Here is a 14,990-nt window from a genome sequence, read left to right as displayed (position 1 = left end):
ATCAATTGGACCAAAATATCTGAAAATTAAAAATTAACGTAGCAAAGTCAATCAACAACAATCCAAACTGATGCGATTATCATAAAATGACTACCCGGGGGCGAGTAAATTTCCGGGCGGAAAAGATAGATGAAGATATTTGAGAGAGTGAGTCTGTATTGAATCATCCAACTTGCTCTTTACGAAATTCTCCCTTAGCTTTTATAATGGCCCGCTTGGGCCTTCAATGATTACTGGGTATGGGCTAACTGACAGCTTCTAAGGTGATGGGACGGTCATCACGTGTGATTTAGACATCCCGTAGTTTAAGGAAAGAGCCCACTCCGTTGAAGCGTGGTTCATAATGATTTGGTCGGGGATTTTATCCTGACACACTCTAAGCAGACGTGGCTGTTTCCTGGCCTTGAGAATAAAGAAAACTTGCCCCCCCCCCCCCCCCCCCCCCCCCCCCCCCGCTTTGCTTTCTTTTGCTCTTACCCGGGTTCTCCCCAGACCTCCCGGGGTCTCCCGAGTGCTTAGACTCCCTGAGTTATATCATCATCCGAGATACTCCTGACACCCGGGGGTATAGCCACCCGGGGTATCCTACTAGGATATCACCACACTCCCTAAAGATAGTCGGGTAAGGACCTGCTTCGCTGTCCCGACCACCCGAGTTGTAGGGTATCAACCGGGGGTATAGCCACCCGGGGTATCCTACTAGGATATCACCACACTCCCTAAAGATAGTCGGGTTAAGACCTGCTCCGCTTTCCCGATCACCTGGGTTGTAGGGTATCACCCGGGGGTTTAGCCACCCGGGGTATCCTACTAGGATATCACAAACATTTATAGACAAATTAATGTTTAAAACAAAAACATTTTCCCACAAAAAAACCAACAAGAGCAAACAGTAAATAATTGTGGACTAATTGTCTGGCAAACGCCTCTAGCTAATGAATGCAAACTTGAGCTTGTGAAGCTTAGGGGAACATTTCGAAGGTAGAAATAGACATTTATTCATCCAGGGGTAAAAGCTGCTCATCGACAAATTCAATGAATGAGTCGGATTTCTTTCTTTCTTTTTTATATTGAATTGGATTCTAATATGAAGATGAGTGACAACCATATCATATTATAAATAAAATAGCCGACTAATGGAACAAAATGAAAAATATATTCAGCATTAATTATTAATAGCTCAATTTGGTTGTATATATTTGAAATTGAGACAGAGATTATCAGTGGCAGCTTCCTATGTTCTCTACAAAAAAAAATTTTTAAAAAAATTAGGCTACGATATTATACAGTATAATTTACAATGGTTTTGGGAAATTCTATTATGCTACGCGACCAACCCATGCATGCGTAAAAAATTGAGACATATCACGAATAAATTTTGTAACACATATCTCTTAATTAATCTATTATGTCCTTTGATTCCTAATTGATCAATGATAATATGTTAATTTTTATGTCAAAAACATAACTATTTATCTTAAATATAAATTAGTTTAACCCGTATCAAAAAAACCAACTCTAGATAATATTTTCAAAACCCTTTTGCCCACCTTAAAAAGCGACTCTAGGATGTGTATGATCCCATGAAAGTAATATATATATATGGTTAATCATGTAGCACAAGAGTATCAAAGCATACATAGAAACAAATAACTCAAGTTGCACAAAACCAGTCAAGAATACAAAATATACCCAAAACAAAAGATCAAATACATGTGATTACATCGGACTTGCATGATCCAACACTTGAAATCGAATCGTTAACCAAAGAAATTACATCAATGTTATCGAATAAATTTGAATGCATGACTTCCATCCTCACGAGTATAGGCATTATAATAGTCATTCGGCGATAGCAGATTTGAGTTACTAGCATTTCCAAGACACAATGCTTCACCCAATGGTCCACCAGGTCTTTCCGCGGACTCGTTTTCATTTCTTTGCTCGTCTCGATTCCACGACATGGATAACGTCAAAGAAGACGGTGAGAGCCCTTTGATCCCTTCTTGCTCCCATGCGTCGATGAAATGCGGCGGCGGCGGTGGTGTGTGGATTCTGTTCGAATGGAGAGAGAAATTTTCTTGAAAAGATGTCATTTTGGAATGAGGGAGAAGTGAATGATCAGAACTACTGTACTCCCCATGACTGAATTCAAATCTGGCCTTAAAATCTTGTTGATGAGATTGGGACACATTCTTTTGGTGGGGTGTGTGGTCTCTATTGATCATTAGGTCCAATCTGGACGATATCTGCTGCATTTGCTGTCGGTAATTACAGGTAGAGACAGGAATAGCGGTGCCGCTGCTGCCACCTCCCACGAGTCTTCGACAATTACCATGGAATTATATCAAACATTAGATATACATGTAATAATGAGCGTGGATGATGCCAACAAAAGGTCAGAAGAAAACATCCACATGGCACACCATTTGATGCATCAAACATAAGATAAGAACAAGAAATTGATACAATAATATACCATGGAAAATGACGTGTCGCACATGTAAATGTAAAGATTAGAAACAATTGAGGTCCTACTTGTTTGTTTGCTTGTTTGTTTTTATACTTGCTGCTAGGAACATGACTATTTTGGGTTATAAACTTTTTTTTCTGATTTTAATTCAAATATTTTTTTGAAAATTTGAAAGTGGAACTATTTTTAGCCACTATGTTTTAACTTACTCACCTAGCTTGGTGGTCATATGGTATGGCGCCAGAGAAGTGAGAAGCTTGAAGGGGCTGAGTTGTGCTAGTTTTAGGTTCCACATGCTTTCTTGAACGGGGTTTGTTCTTGTGGGAATGGCGCTCGCAATATCTCTGATCCGCCGCAGCGTTTCTGGAGCATCTCCATTTTTTACCATCTGTTCTTCTGCACCTCCATGGCTCTGGATCCAACTTACTCGATGAAAATCTTGAATCCACACCGGAACCGGAAGCTACACACACTATACATATATGTGAATAAGAAAACAAAAAAGAATAAATGAGTACTGGAAGAAGATGGGGTAATCAGATGAAAATATATATTACTCTTAGACTGTGGGGCATCAGCAATAGATGATGATGTTCTTGAAAAGGGTAACATTAATTCATGAGGAACTGGTATAGAAGCCATCATGTACTTCTGTATCATCTGCTGTCTTTCTAGTTCATGCAACTGCGAGGCCGTGAATAAAGATCTTTCAGGCACTGCCATCCCGCCGCCGCCGCCTGTCATAAAGCAAACCAACAATAACATTCCAGTATTTTAAGATCGAAAAAGGGTGTTACTCTGTTTTCTGTCAAAGTCGCACCCTTTCTTGACTCAGAAAAATAGAGTAAAAGAGAAGAAGAAGATCATGAAGCTCTTTCTAAAACGAATTGTTGGCAAACCTGAAGCATAGATTTCGTTAGTGCCACAGGCCTGGATACTTGAAATGTCCCAAAAGAAGGTTCCCACGCCGCCGCCGGCATACGGGGTAGTATGAGTACTGTTCCCGGCAGAATCAAACTGATACTGATTGAAGGGAAATGCCCTCGTCTTTTGAAACTCTGACGACTCAGCAGCCTGCATCTTCAAACCCAGCCCAAAGTCAGAGTACTCCATTGACGTTGACGTTGATTTCATTTCGCTAATTATGTTCTTCTTCTTCATTCCCCACTTGTATTTCCTCTCGGAGCGCAAACGAATTTGAAAAAAAAAAAAACCAAAAAGCCAAAGATCCAGAAGAAGGGCTAAAAGCTTCTCATGAATCTTTTGATCATGGAGCCGCCAATTACAACTCGAGGTTTTTGTGGTTTTCAATCACCGTTTGCTTCCTATAATTCCAACATTCTTGCTTCACCTCTAGTCTTCTATTATATGTGATTCTCTTGTCTTGTGTGTAAGGTGGATGTAAATGGTCCGGACACCCATATAACCAACCACGCACAATATAAGATATTTCATTCGATGCCGCCAACGGGGTATTTAAGTTGGTGAAGTAAGTGAACTCTTGATCAGAGGTCAAAAGTTTGATTCTTTTTATCAATACTTTTTTGGACTAGCCTGTAACAGGCTTATCTACTGTGATTTACCTAACTAGTTTGCAGGATATTGCATTAGTCCGGAGTTTACCCAGTGCACACAAAAAATAGCGGATGGAGATTCGCATGTAAAAAAAAAATAAAAATTCATTCGTTAATAAAATACAAAGAAATTTAAATGATGTGTAATTTCTTTGAAATATATTTATTTTTCTATGTGACGAAGTTACTAGTTTAATGGATAATGATCTCCATATCTCATGACAATGCATTTTCCCACCCTTTTTAGAATAATATTATATTATATGATTACGTGAGTAGATGGATCCGTCTGGTTTATAATCTCCATAAAATAATAATTGTTTTCAATCAAATCAGCTTATACTATACAATTTTTTTCATAATATTACTAATAAGAATGTTATTTTTACACTAAAAAACAATACTTTGAACATAAAAAAATAATGCTTTTCATAATTTAAATATTTTTCATTCCATATATCACATAATATAACTAAAATAATAATAATAATAATAATATATTTACAGTAAAAAAATTATAATTTGAACAAAAAAATTTATAATTTCATGAATCTAATATTATTTATTCAAATCAACATGTAATATTACATAATATGCTGTCATAACATAAGTAGTAAAAAAATGATAATTTACAGTAAAAAAAAATTCATAAATTAAATATAAACATAATATTTTTTAAAAAAATCATGTCTAAGATCCCTATTACAGTTTATTTTTAGAATGGTCTCACGTGAGTGAGTTTTTGTGTTAAAAGTTATAAAGGACATGATATGGATTTAAAATATTTGAAAACAATATATATAGAAAACTATGGTGTATTTTTGTTCTTGTTTCAGAGTTATAAATGCTATTGTGACCATCTACAGTGAATTGTAAAAAAACAAAACTGTGTCAGTCAACGAAAGACATAGGAGTAGAAAAAGTAAGTGGTATTGATTACAAAAAAGAAAAGGCCTGTTTGTTGGGCTGCGGAGCCCTCTTTTTTTAAAAAATTAAAATAAAAATATAATAATATTTTTTTTTGACGGTAAAAAATATAATAATATTTAACATTGGAGCTTGTTGATTGTAACAAACAAAAATTTTCAAACTATCAATTTTTTTTTAATCTTGAAAATATTTATTCATTCAATATTTTAAACAAATTAATTAGAAAAAATAATGATCACACGATTTTTACTACGTTTTCTGTACACAAATTTGTGAACTGATACGAATAATATAATAAGATATAAATGACATCAATAATACCTTGGAAAATGGTAGAAACTTGTTATTTCCTGCAATTCATAATTTAAAATAAAAGTTAGCAATAAATTATTTTAATGATCTAACCACCCCTTCAGTGCAAAATTATTGAAATAAATTTTTTGGTATTATTAAGTTAAAAATAAATATAATGTCGGTGGAAAACCAAAATAGAAGAGTAAATACTATAGGATATATGAACAAAACTCAAGGGAGAATCGGAGATGTGGGATGACTAAATCTCATGTATTTAGAAATGAGCCAGAAAATATCTAATCTGGTCCCACCCTACTTTTGCATATTAATTTTCAAATTTTATATCCAAACAGCACGAAACATCAAAACTTTTTTCCAATTTTTGTTCAAAAACATTTGACTTTGTTGCATATGTTAATTAATTAGGCCGAGTTCTGGCTAGTATGAGGATTAAGTTTCAAACTTGATTTGAATATGTGTAATTTATCAAAAATATGAATTATACCTTACTATTAAATCAAAATCTGAACCATATATTAACAAGTCAATTAATTTGATGAAACTTAAATAAAAACTAAAATTATATCATCATATGTATAATACTAATAATTTTAAAAGGGGTATATAATAACTAACTTATTTGTAATTTATCAATAATTATCATATCTTACCGCTTTCAAAATTTTTAAAATAAAAAAATTCATTTTATTTTAATCTAAATTTTTGAAATTTAATTCATGGTATCATTACTAAAAAAATAAAATGAAAATCAATTATCATAAAAATTTTATGTATTCAATTTTTTTTTTATAGATGCATCGTGCATGCATTGCGTACAAATGATGCTTAGTCTAAATTAAAAATAGGCCCTTATGTCAAGTACAAAGGTTTGATAATTATTATTATTTTTTTTCAATGAGGTTGGATCTTGAATCATTATCCTTCGGTATTCATCGTGTAAATACTGAACAAATTTTATGCGACAGACTCATACGACAAAAGTATTTTTAAGAGAATACAACCGCCAAGTAGCGATTAGATGGTACTGTTGTTTGAACAAACGGTCTGCATGAAAACAGAACGCGTGTTTCTACCCTCTTAACGCATGCCCTCTCTCATTTATTTTACACTTTGGGCCCACTGGGCTTTGAACATTAATGACGGGACCCTAGTCTCTTCTGGGATAATCCATGGGCTTTGATTGTCAACTTTAATTTTACGAAACCTGGAATACGGAATTACGAGGACCAAATTCATTATTAGACTTAATTGTGGAGGCATCAGAATTTCAAAATCTTGTATTTCAAATCTATTTTTTTGTTATTCAAACAAGTATGATCATAAATTTCAAATTTATTGATTTCATATTTATAGGATCGAGCGTTTGTAGTTTTACCAACAACTATGGCTGGTGGTAATTGTGCAACTCAAATTTTTTAAACCGCACAGCAGACAAGAGCGCCATGGTTCAACAGGAACAATTATTGCACCCCAACAATCTCCCTCCCAAGAATTGTACACCTTGCAATCAATAAGAATCGAACTCATGGCTCTAATACCAATTCACGCTTGCCGCTTTAGCTAAAGCTATAGCGGTTGGTAATGGTGCGACTCAAATCTTTTAAACGCACAGCAACCCAAATAGTTCGATCGCTCTATTCAGCAAGAACAATTATTGCACCCAACAATATTTTATGTATTTCGTGTTGACTAGGATAGAATTTCAAGTTGATCAATATCATTTCGTTTAAAATACATTCTAGTTTGCATAAGCTAAGAGGTAGACAAGATATGAAACTAAGATTGGATGTTGATGATTCCATACGTGGGCTGGAACATATCCCATTTGGATATCGAACGCCAAAAACAAACTAAACTGCTGTTAATTCTTGTGAAAAGAATGCCAAAACTCCAACGAATGGAGCATTGATATAAGTAGCTGGCTCAGATTGTTGATAATTGTTTCTGTCGTTCAAAAAATGATCTCGGTTGTCTGGACCACCTACGATGGCTCCTACAAGAACATTCGGATCAGGCGAAGCCGCGTACAAGTACCGGAATCCATCACCACATCCTATGTGAGCTGAGTGATCATGCACACATGGTAAGGAAGAACCTCTGTGATGTATGCGTGGCGGATATCTCTGCCCGAATCCAACCATGTACGACATTTTGGACGGATTTTCGCCTAATATGTAGTCGACTTGTTTCTTGGCTAAGGCGACGAGGTTTTCTGAGGTGACGGTGGAAGTCCCACAAGAGATCACTCCTCCAATTGAGTTGAGATATTTGGCATACGTTAGAATGAGGAAGCTTGATGTGGTCACGTATTGGAGATTGCTTTCACTTCCCTTATAGAAAAGTCCCCCTGAAGACATGTTATATTGTTTTGTTTAGACATTATATTATGTCACACGACTTATGAAACTAGACATAAATTTGCATGTCTTGGAAATTAAATTAATGTTTTTGCTATGGCTAGTAAGTAACCTGGAGTATACTGTGCCTGGAAATTGGGTGATCCAGGGATCAGTGAACATATATAATTGTCTGAATGCACTTTGTACTGTTGAAATTCTTGAATATTCAGTTCTAAGAAGCCCTGGAAGAAAACAGAGCAACTTCGTTTTTAACCTTGGGATGAAATTTTCAATGAATCAAGAAGTTGAATATACAAGAAATTCGACCTTGGAGAGTAGAACTTTTGTTCCAGCTCGCTTGTTATCCCAACAAAACGAGTAATCGTCTTCATCGGCCCCGAGCGTGACACCGTTCGACTGAATGTAAGCCAAATACGAGGCATTTTCAGAAGCTCTGTGAATCCATGAAGCTCCCCACAAAAGCTCATCCTGTGTCCCCATCACGAAAATCTTGAACTTGGAGAATATGTGATAGTTTTTTGAAAATTAACTAATGAAGTAAATGGTGCAAATTATGTCTCACATGATATCCTGAATAGGAGCAGTAAAACGGACAGACGACGGAGCCAAGAGAGTCGCTGTAAGCACCTCTGTACCGATCAGCAAAATCGAAAACCTGCATATATAAACGATTTCAGAAACATTTCATGTGATGATTTCGAGCAGTTGAGACGAAGAATGCAATGGTAACTAATGACGGGCTCACCTTCATTGCAGTGTTGAGTAGTTTCTTGGAATAAGGAGGGTCTGAATCTTTGAACACGATAGAGGCAGCTGCCAATGCTGCAGCTGTTTCGGCTGCAACATCGGACCCAGGATTCTGCGGCGAAACCTTGTACACATTGCGTGGCGTGTCCATGTCCTCGGGTCTTTCCCAGCAACGATGATCCATGTTAGGGTCTCCCACCTGCCACATTCGGATATATAATGCTGTGTTATGTCACGTTATGGCGTGCATATATATATCATACTCTACTTGGACGTTGATTACATTACATAACGAGTTCGTATTGTAATTTGAGATAGATATTGTTTTATGATTATACTCACTTGAACGTATAAGGTGGCTGGAGTGGCAGTGGCTGCTTTCAAGAGATAATCCGTGCCCCAACGAACGGCCTCTTTCGCGTTCTCTAGCTGATTTTGCATAGAGTTGCCGAATTCGATGACACTCCAAGCCAGAAGTGTGGTTGTAAAAGCCATTGGCAATCCAAATTTGACGTTGTCCCCTGCATCATAGTATCCTCCTACGAGGTCAACCTGAAATTTAAAATTTCTCCAAAATATTAGATACATAAAATGTATGCTACTTATTAACAGTCTATGTATATCCTAATATAAATTGTAAGTTACATGGTTAGTAGAGCCATCAGATAGCCCTGAATCACCCCTCCACATGAGACGTTGATTCGGGGGCAATCTCCCTGATCTCTGGCCCTCAAAGAAGATGATCGATTTCTCGAGGGCTTCTGAATAATCTTGGGAAGTGAATGCGGAGCAAGATAGAATAAGAAAGCATAGAGTGAAGCAACGAACATGCATGATAACATTTAATGTTGAGGAAGAAGAAGAAGACATTTTCTTGGAAAAGCTTGTGAGTGTAATCAAATTTTCACATATATTTATAGGACTTTTGCGGTTAGAGAAATCGTTAGTAGTTGTGTCATGGTGTGGAGATAAAATAAAGAAAGTCACATTTGAGTCACGGGATCAGCTGCGCTAAACCAGACATCATGTTGCATTCGGAAGCAACAAAGTTTTTATCTCTCAATGTCCCGACGGTGGAAGGAACAAAATCTTTTAAGACTATATATATTGGATATTGTAGAATTCTGCTGTTATATTATATAATGTACATGCCAAATACGAATACTTTCTTTGCTAATATTGACTAATACATAATATGTGTACCGTGTAAGATGTGTTTTTTTCCTCTCTTTTTTGGGAAGAAATGTACGAGGTGCATTTTAAATTTGATTGAACGAGTCACCTTTGTTCGAAATCTTACTCGACCACTTCTCGGATTTTCAGAGCCTTGTTGTGAGCGGATAATTTTTAGCTTTGTTCCTTTCTTAAAATAAAAAACAATTTTGACGTAATTCTAATAAATTCTAAATTTTTTTATTGAGCCGAAATTGTTTTAAGTTGGGACAAACTGCGAAATTCAATGTGTGGAATAACTGATGCCATGTGGGTGTGAAGAAATTTAGAGTTAAAACTTTTTTAAACACATTTTTGTGATGTGACGACATGTTGAGTGTATCCTCCGGAGAAGAATGATAGAGCTAACTCCACACGAGCTCAATCGAGCATGCTCTTCTCATAGCATGAGTTTGTGACTTTAAGTTTGAGATTAAATTTAGTCATTCGAAAGGTAGTGAACTGAACTTCAATACAACACATATACCTATGGGCGTTGGGCTTTCTATATTTATGGTTTCGTTGAGTACATGCTGGTTGATGAAATGCTAGCACAAAGTACAGTATTTTTATTTCTTATACTACATCCGTACTCAAGCTTCACACCCAACATTCACGAGTTAGACTTGTGTCGATTCATTGGTCCATAATTATGTCGACTTGTGTCGATTCATTGGACCATAATTATGTCGACTTGTTTAGCACCTCGGATTTAAAGATTTCAATGGCCATCATTGCTTCTGGAGGAAGAAAAATATAACAAATTGGGAATTCAAGCTCAACTAGAAGAAGTAAGTGTCATCAAACTGGCAAAATTCAAGCAGCCGAAAATTAATAGTCTGGATCACGTAACGTCCAGGGAGAAAATGAGCGTGATTTCAGTGTAAAATAAAATGGTTTTGGTTGAAATTGGGTGTGGTGATAGGCGTAATTAAAGGGGTGGAGGCGTGCTATTGTTATCGCCATCTGCCCAAAAACCGAAGTATAATATGTGAGACCGAAAGGCGGAACAGTGTTTTGTCCTATATTGTGTGTTGTGACGTCGCATCGCAGTCACGGGCACGGGCACTACAAGCTCTATATTTCACGTGTGCCCATTCCCAGTTGCAGCATACATAAATATAATTTCATCCTACTTTACTTTTTGTATTCATTAAATCTTTCTATCAAAGTTTTCAAACAATCATAACTAAAATTTCTTACACAAAAAAGCTTAGGTTGCATATAAATAGGAATATATTGGTTTCAGAGGCCACAGGTTTTTGATGATGGAAACTACTTGAAACATTACAAAAGAGGTATTTGAAATCCACTACAGTTCAAAGATATCCTGAGGAAATATGTTAGGCACGTTCCTAGTATCCAATTAGCATCCCGTGAATACACATAAAAAGGATGGGAAACTGGAACCATATGCCAGCAGTACAGCAGCCATTTTGGTGTGCCTTTTTATATTGGATTTCATACAACCCTAACAAAAGACCATCATAGGATTCTTTCATGCATTTTGGATTCTTTTGTTTGCCCTCTGGACCGGTTGAATTTGATCATGAATTTAGCTATAATTTAAGTGATGGAAGAAGACCAAAAGAAAGAAACAGGAAAAGGCCATGACAAAATAGAGCTATGTGAGAAGGAAAGAAAGCTAAGGGACTGAGAATTATCGATGGTCAGCACATATTTGAATAAAATCTGCATTTCAGCTTTCATGAAAACTATTACAAAGCTAGAAAAGCATAATTTTAAACTCGATAAAACAAGTCATTATCAAAGTCATTTGAAAATTGCCCCGGACCTTACATGGATATGGGGTCGAAACGTAAACAAGATAGCTAAGAAGCAAGAAGCCTTGCTATTGTTGCGGAAAGGGGTACATCATGAACTTCTACTCAGCAGCTTCAACATGAATTGGTGCCTCAACAACTTTTAACTTCTCCAAAGATGACAGACGTCCATCCAGAGATTCATAAAGGCCATTCATCTACAGTAAAATAAGTAATAGCCAATGATACATTACTATTTTTCAGCTTGCAGTTTCTCACAACACACATTTTATGAACATTGAACTCATAATCAAGAAAAAAGATTAAACTTTCAAAATCATGAAAACATAGAGCTACCAAATCTACTCATGAGGCCATATAAAGCTGCCACTGACCACCTTGAACTAAAATACTTGGGATATCGTTGGTTTTGTTTCCACTGTTCTCGGAAGTTTATTTTGTGAAAATGAGTTTTCTGAAAATATATTTGGAAATGAAGTGTGGTTTTCATTTTTTTTAGAAATATTTACCATAGTGATTAATTATATGAACTTTTGTCTGGTAATTAATAATTATAAATAGTATTGGGTATTTCGAGATTTTAAAATATATGGCATTGTATAACAATAAAATACAGCAATATGGTGTTTATGGATAAATATGAAAATTTAGTTTCAAATTAATAATCATGAAGGTAGAGTGAGTTTTCTTGAAAATGAACGGAAAATAAGAACAAACAAAAGCAAACACTGCCTTAATATTTTGACAACCACAATGATGCAATAGCAAACAACTACTCTTCTTGCTTTGGGCCACAGGTGAGATTGACAAATCAAATGGCTGGATGGGTAACCTAAGGATATACCCTTCATGCTAAAATCAAAATTACACACAATTTAACATCACCAGTAGCCAGAATGTCTGCTACGTATCTTCTTACCAGTCCTTCAGTGAAAGCACCAATTTAATGTCCACGTTAACCTTGCAAAATTCTTCTATATTTGATTGCGAATGACCTTTAAGGTACATTTCTCGATTCTTTTCTTTTTAAATCCCTCGATGTTTCAGTTACTTTGGTATGAGCCAAATTGTTCCTACAAGTTCTCCACAATTTGGAAAAGGTCTATGAACCTTCTTATCGTCCAATTGTCTCCCAAATTAATATGAACTGTGTTTATGAGATGGACAGTGTATGAGAGAGTTACATGCACCATTGAAGTCGATATACCTATGATTAACATGTAACTTATCTATCTTATGATCATAAAGGTGTGCAACATCAATTGCACCTCACAACAGACCTATGCTTCATGAAACCCGTGCATACAAAAACTGAATATGTGCCCCCATCAATCCCTTTGCAACTCTAATTACCAGATTCTTTACCTACCCACTCGTAATCCTACAACTTTCAATAAAATGGCTGTTCTTGACAGACACATATGGAGTTTTGGCAAAGCAACAAAGTTGCTACCATTGGTTGCGATGGTCTAGACTGCAATACTCGACCAAAGTGGTTTAATAGGGTCGATAAACTCAAATTCTTTTCTTGCTTTAGTTTATACTTATTGGTCTAGGGGAAATTTCGAGAACGTAGTCTTGGTAACTACGGCTGATTGAGAGCACTTCATGATAGACTGATGTTGGGAGATGGTACTACTTTTGCTTTTTACTACTCTTCCATTATATCCTCACAGAGCTATTTGTTGAAGAGAATATTATTTATCATGAAAGATTTCCAAGTTTTCCATTAAGGCTTTGAAAAGGACAGATTCAATTACTGGTTTGTTGATTACATTTTTTTTAAACAACTATCTTTGCCAACACTGGAGCAGTCAACCAACATCCTAGCAATCCAAGTATCACTGCAAGAATATTTCCAATCCACTATCTTTTAACCAAACTTTTGCAATTGTTGTATGATAACTGAAATTAACTCATCTGTCCATTAAAGATCTCTTACCCACACTATCTAAAGCAGGTATAAATTCATGTCAAGATTTTTCATTCTTTCCCTCAATACTTGTGAAAAGAAGGCCTAATTTCTTTCCTATTCTAGCAAGTTACTAATTTGCAAGGACAGAACAAGCCCCCATAACTTACTAAACAAAATGCAAAATTGTATTATTAACAAGACAGAATGCGTTTAAAACTGAAAATGATATTGAATTTGATTTTTCAAAGGATGCAATCTGTGATAGCGCTGGCCCTAACGTAAGTGACTGAAAATGACTTTAGCAATGTTGAGAGTTGATCGAGTGTTTAAAGAAATGCCACATGAACCAAGATAGTGCACGATCGAACACTCTTCATAAAGGCATATCTATGGATGTTAACCCTTCATACAGAGAATTCTGCCATAGTAAATGCAATTCAAAATTAACTGTGCACAAATTTTCACCACTTTTAAATCTGAGCATATTTACAGCTCGACCTAGCATGTTCTAGAACTGAATCAATTCATAAGGCCCAGTGAATCCATTTTTTATTAACTAAGGCAAATAAACCCAGTTTATTAGGACAGGCATACCACAGATGAACAAAACAAAACAAAAATAAAGAAAGAAAGAAAGGACGGGCATCGATTTCACTTTAACCTACAATAACCGTATTTCATACCAAAGATTTCACATATCCATTAAATTAAGAATCAAATGTATGAAATTAGAAAATTAACCAACAATCACGAATCCGAACCTCTCGTAAAATTTACGCATTAAAAATACCCCAAAAACTACGGTACCTGTTCAGAAATGGCGTGGTGAGCTATCTTATAATCCTTATGCAGATAATAGAGACCCGCGGCAGATGCGACGGCGGCGCCGGTGAAGAACGATGCAAGCCTCACTCGCAGCACATAACCCATTATGTTCGCCCACGTTCAATTTCAGAGAATCGTCGAACCGATTTCCGTTTTGGTAGATATATTTTTCTTTTGATTTTAAAGATAATTTCAAATAAAATGGTACTTTCATTGAGCATTAAGCTAAAAAGTTAAAAACACAGCCCATTGATAAATTAGTGATTTGGTATATAAATTACAGTAAGTACTTGAATTAATGCATGTTTAAATTAAAATCAACTTTCCTGTCCAAAATATATATATATACTAACAAACAAGTTTTCTTTTAATCAAATTGTTTTGATTCAATTAATCTTATTGGAGACCACGCCACTTAATAAATTTTGTAATACGTACATATATTTCTTTTGTGACTCAAGTCCAATGTTCAAAATATTACTTTTCATTTTATATATGAATAAGGTTGTCCGTCTTACACATATTGAAACGCCTACTACTAATAAAATGCGGAAAAACTTTTTTTTTATTTTATTTTAATATACTAAAAATAATACCATACATATACGCCCATACATATATGTATATAAAAATAACATACTTTTCTTAAGTAACCTAAAAAAAATATTAAATAAATAAATCCTTAAAAATGTTTCATGCATCAATTTAAAATAATAAACAATATTGCTGAAAAATCTCATACGCGGAAACAATAGTAAAATAAATCATGTTTCAAAACTCAATGCAATAATCTAAATAACTGCGACGGTCACGGGGTCCACTGCCATGCTCGCTCATACGTCCTCGCCACCGGTA

At 35.5% G+C, this 14,990-nt stretch overlaps 3 protein-coding genes across 3 annotated transcripts; all 3 read right to left on the bottom strand.

Annotated features, from left to right (window-relative positions):
- Nucleotides 1-1,640: 1,640 nt before the first annotated feature.
- On the bottom strand, nucleotides 1,641-3,830 carry LOC140872314 (growth-regulating factor 8-like). The gene is made up of 4 exons (XM_073275134.1): nucleotides 3,373-3,830; nucleotides 3,031-3,210; nucleotides 2,687-2,945; nucleotides 1,641-2,322 (listed from the first exon to the last, which is right to left on the bottom strand). Exons 1-4 carry the CDS (start codon nucleotides 3,632-3,634, stop codon nucleotides 1,785-1,787), a joined length of 1,239 nt encoding a protein of 412 aa, XP_073131235.1. The 5' UTR covers nucleotides 3,635-3,830; the 3' UTR covers nucleotides 1,641-1,784.
- A 3,163-nt stretch (nucleotides 3,831-6,993) lies between these two features.
- LOC140871678 (endoglucanase 1-like) lies at nucleotides 6,994-9,335 on the bottom strand. Its single transcript, XM_073274304.1, has 7 exons — nucleotides 9,045-9,335; nucleotides 8,742-8,951; nucleotides 8,398-8,598; nucleotides 8,215-8,307; nucleotides 7,959-8,120; nucleotides 7,762-7,873; nucleotides 6,994-7,639 (listed from the first exon to the last, which is right to left on the bottom strand). The coding sequence occupies exons 1-7, from the start codon at nucleotides 9,267-9,269 to the stop codon at nucleotides 7,143-7,145; spliced, it is 1,500 nt and encodes a 499-aa protein (XP_073130405.1). The 5' UTR covers nucleotides 9,270-9,335; the 3' UTR covers nucleotides 6,994-7,142.
- A 1,954-nt stretch (nucleotides 9,336-11,289) lies between these two features.
- On the bottom strand, nucleotides 11,290-14,323 carry LOC140872345 (uncharacterized). Its single transcript, XM_073275165.1, has 2 exons — nucleotides 14,118-14,323; nucleotides 11,290-11,592 (listed from the first exon to the last, which is right to left on the bottom strand). The coding sequence occupies exons 1-2, from the start codon at nucleotides 14,238-14,240 to the stop codon at nucleotides 11,497-11,499; spliced, it is 219 nt and encodes a 72-aa protein (XP_073131266.1). The 5' UTR covers nucleotides 14,241-14,323; the 3' UTR covers nucleotides 11,290-11,496.
- Nucleotides 14,324-14,990: the final 667 nt, after the last annotated feature.

Source organism: Henckelia pumila, unplaced genomic scaffold (assembly GCF_033568475.1).
Source record: "Henckelia pumila isolate YLH828 unplaced genomic scaffold, ASM3356847v2 CTG_461:::fragment_3, whole genome shotgun sequence".
In the NCBI taxonomy this organism is placed as follows: Eukaryota; Viridiplantae; Streptophyta; class Magnoliopsida; order Lamiales; family Gesneriaceae; genus Henckelia; species Henckelia pumila.
The sequence above is the reverse complement of the archived record's forward strand: the minus strand, read 5'-3'. Positions and strand labels throughout refer to the sequence as shown.

What these genes read in the sequence shown, in the direction of transcription:
- LOC140872314 (XM_073275134.1), bottom strand. Translation starts at nt 3,634, where the DNA reads ATGAAGAAGAAGAACATAATTAGCGAAATGAAATCAACGTCAACGTCA. An exon ending in TAACGAAATCTATGCTTCAG is followed by an intron (nt 3,211 to 3,372) that starts GTTTGCCAACAA and finishes GCTTTATGACAG; the next exon opens with GCGGCGGCGGCGGGATGGCA. An exon ending in CCATATGACCACCAAGCTAG is followed by an intron (nt 2,323 to 2,686) that starts GTGAGTAAGTTA and finishes TAATTGTCGAAG; the next exon opens with ACTCGTGGGAGGTGGCAGCA.
- LOC140871678 (XM_073274304.1), bottom strand. Translation starts at nt 9,269, where the DNA reads ATGTCTTCTTCTTCTTCCTCAACATTAAATGTTATCATGCATGTTCGT. An exon ending in CTGATGGCTCTACTAACCAT is followed by an intron (nt 8,952 to 9,044) that starts GTAACTTACAAT and finishes TTTAAATTTCAG; the next exon opens with GTTGACCTCGTAGGAGGATA. An exon ending in CCAGGCACAGTATACTCCAG is followed by an intron (nt 7,640 to 7,761) that starts GTTACTTACTAG and finishes ACATGTCTTCAG; the next exon opens with GGGGACTTTTCTATAAGGGA.
- LOC140872345 (XM_073275165.1), bottom strand. Translation starts at nt 14,240, where the DNA reads ATGGGTTATGTGCTGCGAGTGAGGCTTGCATCGTTCTTCACCGGCGCC. An exon ending in ACCACGCCATTTCTGAACAG is followed by an intron (nt 11,593 to 14,117) that starts GTACCGTAGTTT and finishes ATTTTACTGTAG; the next exon opens with ATGAATGGCCTTTATGAATC.